Here is an 8,797-nt window from a genome sequence, read left to right as displayed (position 1 = left end):
GTTATGGGTGTATATTTGATTTGATGTTTTTCTTCATATTATAGTACCTGTAATTCATACATTTTGAATACAGCACAGACAGTTTAACAACACAGACAGTTTGGGTGTATATTTAAGCAATCTTGGGTGTATATTAAACTTCCGTTCGGTGTAAAAGTTTATAATTTGTGTTTAGATCTGCCTTGATGTTTTCCTTCATATTTTACCACCTGTAATACAGATCTTTTGAATACAGCACAGACAGTTTAACAGCACAGACAGATTAACTATGGAAAAAAATTTCATTGAACAGAAGTTGTTTATAAATGGCAAATTTTTACAGCATTTGTTCAATTTACAAACTAGCTAGCAGTTAGATTACTCAGTTTCTATATCAGTAGAATTTATCTGACAAAATGGACTCAATAATACTGAGGATGGCTTGGACAGTCTTATTGCATTACTCGCTCTAATTGCTTGATCTCTCTCTTTATTCATTTCACTGAATAGTATCCGCGAAGCATATTCTACTCTATAGTGGTCCACCTCGTCCTACAATTAAAAAGTATATTCTGTTTAAACAACAATATTAATTCCAGTAAAATAATACAGAGTTATATAGTTTTAAAGACAGTTACCTGTGGCCAATTATCCCATTCATACTTCACCCTTTTAATGTTTTCGGGCTCAATTAACTCAAGCCACTTCATAACGTAAATAGCACAGTCATAGCTGAAAATGAAGAAAATAAATTACAAATCTCATTTAGGAAAGTTTAATGTTCAGAGTCACAAATTTATACCTTGATTTTTGGCCTGAGATTTTAACGTATGTTGCTTTAATTTCCAACTCATTCTCCTTTTTCTTCAGAGGTGCCCCGCCGGCATATGCTCTAATTCTTGAAATTACATATCCCTTAAAAAACAAAACAAATCAGTAATACACCCGAATGAAATATACCCAAAAGAGAACATACTTACACCCAAAGCAAAACATACATACACCTTATATTGAATTGAAATACACCTATCTATTAAAATAAAGAACACAGAGCCAACTTACAGTGAATTTATTAAGCTGCTTTCTCCCATCGCTTGGAGCTTTCTTGTGTAGCGGGTCAAGTATATAAAATCTCCCATTTGTTGTATCAATCACCCATAACCACCAATGGCCTGAGTAGCAAACAGGTGCAAAAATCTGAAGGATTGCCACATTTCAACAGTGTGTTATTTTATTTGGCATATAAGTAAAGAACGGTACTAACAAATTTTACAAATGAAAACTCACATATTGATGCGAAGCTAATTTTTTTCCATCTATGAAGGGAATAAACATTGGGTAGTCTTCCACCTTGAATTCTTTATTGGTTTTAGGTGATATGAATTCCCCGTTTGGGTGCTTCGAAACGGCCATGCTCTGCAACAATTGTGAAACAACAAATGAAATATTGAAAATACACCCAAGTGAATACTTTAAATAAACCCAAATGACTACACAACTTACACCCAATTGAACGTAAAAAATACACCCAAATGAATACAAAAACAGACCCGTTGATCAGAGAATATACACCCTAAGGAATACAGAAAATACAGCCAAAATTCGTAGAAGTAACACTTACCACAATATCAGGGGGGAGATAGTATATTTGTTCTTGAAACCTTTTATCATTTTTCTGGTTGAGGATGAGGCACATGGCAGATACAATATAGAAATATATGCCGAAATCAATTTACATTAATAAACATTGCAGTTAACTTTGGTGTTAAAACATTAATGTTATTCTAATATTACCTCAGATTCTATATAACTTCCTGCCTGGAGCGATGCAAGGTGCATTCTATTCAAAATGTATTTATCTTGGGCAATCAGAGTGCACACGTTGTCAAACTCGTTAGTACTGCCATCTGCGTATGTCTTCACTCGCGTTCCCCAGATGTAGCACTTCTCTTTCATATCACCCGTATTCTGATTTATTCCCGCAGGAGTTTCAAACTTCCCAGAACTTTTTCCGCCAGTCTCCTTTTGAATTTGTGGACTTTTACTTTCTTCTTTCGCCGCACTGCTTGCTATTTTTTGTACCAAATCCTCTAATTGTTCTAGCAAATTTGCAGTTTCTGGAGTTTTTGCCCTGTCTGCCTCCTGTGTTGACGCTCCCTCCTGCGTTGCTGCTTCTTCTTGGCTTGAATCAATGAAGCCCAGGCTGAATGATGGCATTGGATCTGTTTTAGGAACATACGATGTTGTCCATGCCATCATCATCAGCGCAGCAGCATCTTCTTCGGCTGGATAACTGCGTGATCATGTATAACGTATTATAAGAGTAAGAATATACGGATGATAAGCAAAGATTGATTTTAGTCTGATGAACTTACCTTTTAGATGGAGCTGGGGGAAGCGTGGGTGTGCTTTCTTCAAGTTTTGGGGGGGGGGGGTTCAGGAGTGCTGCACGGCATAGAAAATTAATCATGACATAAAAAAAACTATTCAGGAACAATATACACCCAAAATGTAACCCAATATACACCCAAACTGTAACCCAATATACACCCATACATTGATTTTACTCTGATGAACTTACATTTTAGATGGAGCTGGGGGAAGTGTGGCTGTGCTTTCTTCAAGTTGTTGGGGGGTTCAGGATTGCTGCACAGTTACACAAAATTAATCATGGCGTAAAAAAAACTATTTAGGAACAATATACACCCAAACTGTAAGCAAATATACACCCGAACTGTAACCCAATATACACCCAAACTCTAAACAAATATACACCCAATACTATTTCTTACGTTTTTGTAGTTCCTTCAATTTGTAGCAGAGGAGTTGGTTCAAAATATGTCTCAGGTGTTTCTTCAAATTCCGGCACAGTGGTTGTTTGGGACACTGGCACAAAAACTTGAATTGGAACTCTAAACAAGAAGAAAAATGAAAGGTTAACAACGCCTTTGAAAATAATAAGGTTATAAGGTTGAAATATTCTTGAAAAACTCACATTGCAAGCGCTTCCGACGGTGTCTCTTCCCTCACAACCATTATATTTGAATCAGTCGGCTCACTGGCTGACTCTTGAATCAGACTCAACCTAAAATACACCCAAAGAAAGTCAAAAAATACACCCGAACAATTCAAAAGGAAGACAGGCTTTGTTTTTTGAGAACTTAAATACTTGCAGTTTTTGCTTTTTTTTCCTGTCTTTTTTTTATCGAATAAAATAATAAAGGGCTTTTTTTATAAAAAAAAATATATACAGAATTAGAAGTAGAAGGTAATAAAAGAACAAAAGTAACGGTTAGTTGAAAAAGAAATTACATGCTCTCTGCCGGCCTGTTTACACTACTTTGTTCTGTGTGTCCTTGAGAGGAAGGATCATCACTTTCCAAGTTCACGTCCGGTATTCTAAACAGATTTCATGGTATTCAGACAAAATATGATACAGGTAAATCATGATAACAAGATTTTATTAAATAATGCTTCTTACGTTTCAGAGGAGACATAGCGACCTTCTTGCGATCGCATGTCAGCTTCCTTCTCCCTGCGAAACAAGAAACAATTATTAGCAAAGAAAACACACTAAAATCTGAAATATACACCCCAACAAGACATACCCCTCTGCAGCAGATTTTTCATTATTTTCCCTTAACAATTCATCTAGATCTTCACTTCCTATTTCATATCTCTCACTACATTCATAAAAGAAGATGTTAACAAAAATAATTATGATGATAGACGGTAATATAGCTTAAGAAGTACTGTACCCATCATAGGATTGATCTTCTTCAGGAGATGAATGTTCAACAACAACCTTTTTCTTTTTGGATTGTGTTCTGGGTGGAAAAAACAAGTATGAATCAGAAATAAAAAATTAATTTTATCACAGAATATTATCCAAATAAGTGCTTACTTTTTTGGTGTTCTTTGTGTCTTTTTCTTTTTTTTTTTTTTTGCTTCTTCACTGGTGATGATTCTTCGCTTCTATAAGTTAATAAGAGACACTTCAGTTAATACACAAAATCTTGATAATTAAGCCAAAAGAAAGGAGTAATAATTTCAGAACATTACTCATCAGTTGATTCAGATTCTGAATCAGAATCCTCTTCCTCTTGACTCTTCTTTCTTTTTTTGGAGTCTATTCTGGAAGGCAAACAATCATTATTTAGAACATACTAAAGATATAAAATACACCCAAATGAATGCACATGATACAACCAACTAAATGGACAATATACACCCAACACAACAAACGAAATACACCCAACTTAATAAACAACATACACCCAACTTCATAAACAAAATACACCCAAATGGTTCCACAAAATACACCCAACTCGATAAAGAAAATACACCCAAGTATGATACTTACTTTTTTCCCTTTTTGCTGGGTTGTTTTATTGGTGAATCCTCTGAGTCTTCTTAAGTCTCAGACTCAGAGGTAGAACTGTCACTATCAGTTGTTTCTTGCTCTGAAGACGATGTTGAACTTGCCTTCCTTTTTTTTGTTTTTTTTATTTCTTGTTTTTTTTCTTTTTTCTCTATTTTTTTCATTTTCTCTCTTGTTTGCGCCATCTTTACAATCCCCTGAAACATTAGAAATTTTAGTTAGCAGCGTTCAGGTAAATAAAATACACCCAACATATTATGTTCAGTTACCATATTTGCCTCTCCTTCCGCCGTCATTCTTTCGTCCAACTGCTCCTTACTCCAGTTGGCAATCCAGGGTTTTGGCGGTCTTTCAGCCCTCTTCTTGCCTTTATTTTTAGAAAGATGAAAATAAATTATCATCAGGGCAAAGAGGCAGCCATCAATTACCTTTTTCTTTTTCTCCTTGTAGTCGGTTTTGCCTTTGACGATGAAACTCAAAACATGCCCTCCCCAGTTTCTCTCTGTTATGGTGTCCATCTCAAAAATTGGGGCCAGGTGCACAGGCGAGATTTTGTTTATTTTCGTTGGTAAAAGGAACGCCATCTGTATATAGAGGATGAAAATCCTCTTGAACATTAGGCGATCCTCTTCGTTACCAACGCCAATATCCATCATCTCATCTGTAAGACTTTTGAGGGTCTTACCCTGAAATCTTCTAAAAATTTCTTTGTCATCCTCAGAAAGTTTCTTATAATCGACTTTCTGAGGAAATAGATCTCCTACGAAAAGGAAAACAACAAAGTATGAATATCAGTTCAAATACACCCAAGCGTTAGTTAATATACACCTATAATTTTTAGCGAGTTACCTGTTGCGTTGATGCCAAGCGCATCACCTATTTTTTTTGGTGTTATTTTAAAAGAACTGTATCCGGTTTCCAGTCTGTTCTCCCCTAATTTGAAGTTGTTAGCCAGCTCCCTTAACACTTGGTGATGCACCCTTAGTGGTGGGATGGGCATCAAGCCACCGAATCCCAAATCCCTCATAATCATTTTCTTCTCCTCACTCATGTTTCTGAATTTATCATTTAACAAATGTGTTGCACACTTAAGGTCTTTTGTATGCTGTAAACAAAAATAAAATTATAGTCAGATATGTTTCTATTATATAAAACTGATTTCATCTAAGACATATATTTGTTCTTACATTTCTTCCAGGTTGGTTTCTCACTGCCATTTTTTCTGAAATAAAAAATACACCCAAAGTTATCAGTAAGATTCACCCATATATATGAGTCAGATACACCCATAGATATCAGTAAGATACACCCATAGATATGAGTCAGATACACCCATAGATATGAGTAAGATACACCCATAGATATGATTCAGATACACCCATATATATCAGTCAGATATCACTCAAACATGCATCAATATACAAGGTCAAGCAATATACACCCACGGACAAGCAAATATAAGAACAGTTGCAACTGCTGACTATTACAGTATATCAGTTCAGAAATATACACCCAACAATTTGTGCCATATACACCCAACAAATTACCTCATATACACCCACCAAACTACGGAATATACCCCAAAAATCAGTTACCAGAAGAACTAGAACAACAAGAACAGTAACACCTAGAAGAACTAAGAATAATAGTGTAACATAGAACCAAGAATAACAGTAAAACCTAGAACAAGTAGAACATCATAAACTGTAAAATGAGACGTAGAGCAAGAAGAACAGTAAAACGTAAAACAACGTAGAAGAACAGTAAAACCTAGTTCTTCAATTTTGAAATGTGGAAAATATACAGGAATGGTAATGTAACATACCTTGAGTATGATAGCTTTGTTTTCTCTGAAGATTCTTGATCGAGAGTTCTATATTGTGTTGATGGAATTTTCGAATATTAGCGACGAGTTGTATATTTTCAGTATCGAATGATGCTCGAAAATGGAACGTTTGCTTTTTCTCTGAATGGCTTTGAGAAGTGGAAGAGTCTGCCATTAAGGGGGCGGTTTACACGAAGCGTAACCGTTTGAGTGGAGCGCGTGAATGTTACGCCCCATTCAATGCTCTTCTCTGCGCGTGTGGATTGTTTGTGGGCTGGGGGCTTGGATAACTTGTAAGGCCTTTTTGCTTGTATGTGTAGCAGGCCCGTAAAATTTTTATCATGTTAAAACTTTCTCATCTTGAATTTAATGCTCTTGATATATCTGAAAATAACTACTTATCATAGATACTAGATGTCAAAATTCATCTTGATTCAATGGATATTGGAGACACCATTAAGCTGAAAATAAAGCATCACAGAAGGATAAAGCCAAAGCCATGATCTTCCTTCGTTGTCATATTGACGAAGGATTGAAAAATGAATATCTCACACTAAAAGATCCTGCAAATATGTAGAAGAATCTTGAAAAAAAGTATAATCATCAAGGTTGCATTTGTTTACAGGGATGGAACACTAAGACAGGTATATAGAGACACAAAATCATATTTGGCAGATGAAACATGGACAGAGATATTGTGTCCAGAGACACTGAATTAGTGTATTTTGTATCCATCCTGACAGGAAGGACACAGAGACACTATCAAGAGACAACTTATTTTTTATTTTTTCTTTCATTATTCTTGTTAATTTTTCATAATTATACTTTTATTATTATATTTTTCTTCTCAAATTTTTTGAATAAAATATAATGAGAATAAATTAGATTTTCATAATTTGTTCTACTTTATTACTAAATAGAATACAAGAATACTAAATTTTGTGTCTCTATCCTTTATCTCTTGTTCTTAGTGTCTTGTCTTGCCTTGTTCTCAAAAACAAATGCAGCCCAAAAGACATGATACTTCTTCAAGCCCGATATGAGTAGACACACTTGCGTCTACAGGATTTTAAATCAATAAATAAATACAATTCAGTAATATTCCGAATTACCTCATGAATGAAATTATGTGGGGGAAAGAACTGATAATGACATGTTAGATAAAACTTTCTCGACCTTCCATGCCTCGAATGTGCTCCTGCAACAGCAGGAGCACATAAAAAGAATTTAAAAAAAATATTCTAAGCTAATTTCTTACATTCTTGTTGTTGAACATAGCAATGAATTACTTTTAAGAAATCATGAAGCACGCCCTATTGGCGCCGCCCCATTTTCTAAAGCAAATGCGGCAAATTATAACCCCAGAAGAAGTAAATAGCAAGGCTTTGGTAACAAAAAAAATTATAGAAGAAAGAAAAATTAATTTTACAAGAAAGGATCTCACCAGAAGTGGGATGAATAAAGAAATAATGGGCAAAATAAATCAACAGAGGATAAATATTTCCGTTGTGGTGGAAAGGGCCATTGGTCACGTGCCTGTCGTATCTCAAGGCATTTAGTTTATCTTTATCAAGCATCTTTAAAAAAAATGTTAAAAAAAAGGAGACAATTTTTTTTTTTCAAAGGATGTTAAAAATTATACCACTCATTATGAAGTATTTGATTTCTTTGAGGATCTTGAAGAAAATATTGGACTATTGGCCATTTAATCAATAATAAAAAAGTTTAATATTTGGATTCATTAAGTATTGATGTTAATAAATAATGTAAAAAACTTCTTATTAAGTTTTATCTCCTATGCATTTGAATTTCAAGTATGATATATGTTTAATAAAATATTATTGTGTTTAATAAATATTATTTTTTATAATTAAGAATTTCAAAATAACTGAATATGTCACTAGTTCTATAATAATAATAATAATAATAATAATAATAATAATAATAATAATAATAATAATAGTAAAATTTCTAGTATATGATGCTATTTTTATATACAGAGACAAATAGTCTCAATTAAAAATACAATTATACTGCATAGGTACCTTATTTTATGATATGATCTTATTACTATTATTTGTCTTTGAAGAAAATGTCAATGACATATAATGAAGATATTTGTCTTGCGGATAGTGCAAGTTCACATATCATTCTCAAAAGTAATATATATTTTAATCATCTTGTAAGAAAAGAGAATGTATTAATATAATCATTGGCTCAGACAATGTGATAAAAGACTCTGGAAGTGCTATAATTTTATTTCTTGGAGGAACAAAATTCATAATAAATAATGCACTATTGTCTACTAAGTCTCTAAAGAACTTGTTGAGTTTTAAAGATATTTGCCGAAATGGATATCATATTGAAACCATGAATGAGGAAAATCATGAGTACTTATATATCACAACTCATAATTCAAATAAAAAAGTTATATTAGAAAAGTTACTCTCACTTTCTTTTGGGTTATATTATACTAAAATCAGTGTAATTGAATCACATGCCATTGTAAACTAGAAGTTTACTAGCCCAAATGAATCTATAATTTGGCATGATCGATTGGGACATCCTAGAACAATCATGATGCGGAGAATTATTGAAAACTTTCATGAAAA

At 33.7% G+C, this 8,797-nt stretch overlaps 1 protein-coding gene across 1 annotated transcript; it reads right to left on the bottom strand.

Annotated features, from left to right (window-relative positions):
- Window positions 1-357: 357 nt before the first annotated feature.
- Window positions 358-2,241, bottom strand: LOC148569091 (uncharacterized). The gene is made up of 7 exons (XM_088483363.1): window positions 1,774-2,241; window positions 1,601-1,687; window positions 1,267-1,395; window positions 1,042-1,176; window positions 782-894; window positions 618-711; window positions 358-531 (listed from the first exon to the last, which is right to left on the bottom strand). The coding sequence occupies exons 1-7, from the start codon at window positions 2,239-2,241 to the stop codon at window positions 358-360; spliced, it is 1,200 nt and encodes a 399-aa protein (XP_088339489.1).
- Window positions 2,242-8,797: the final 6,556 nt, after the last annotated feature.

This window comes from Arachis ipaensis, chromosome B4, assembly GCF_059453495.1.
Source record: "Arachis ipaensis isolate K30076 ecotype BB chromosome B4, ASM5945349v1, whole genome shotgun sequence".
Lineage (NCBI taxonomy): Eukaryota > Viridiplantae > Streptophyta > Magnoliopsida > Fabales > Fabaceae > Arachis > Arachis ipaensis.
The sequence above is the reverse complement of the archived record's forward strand: the minus strand, read 5'-3'. Positions and strand labels throughout refer to the sequence as shown.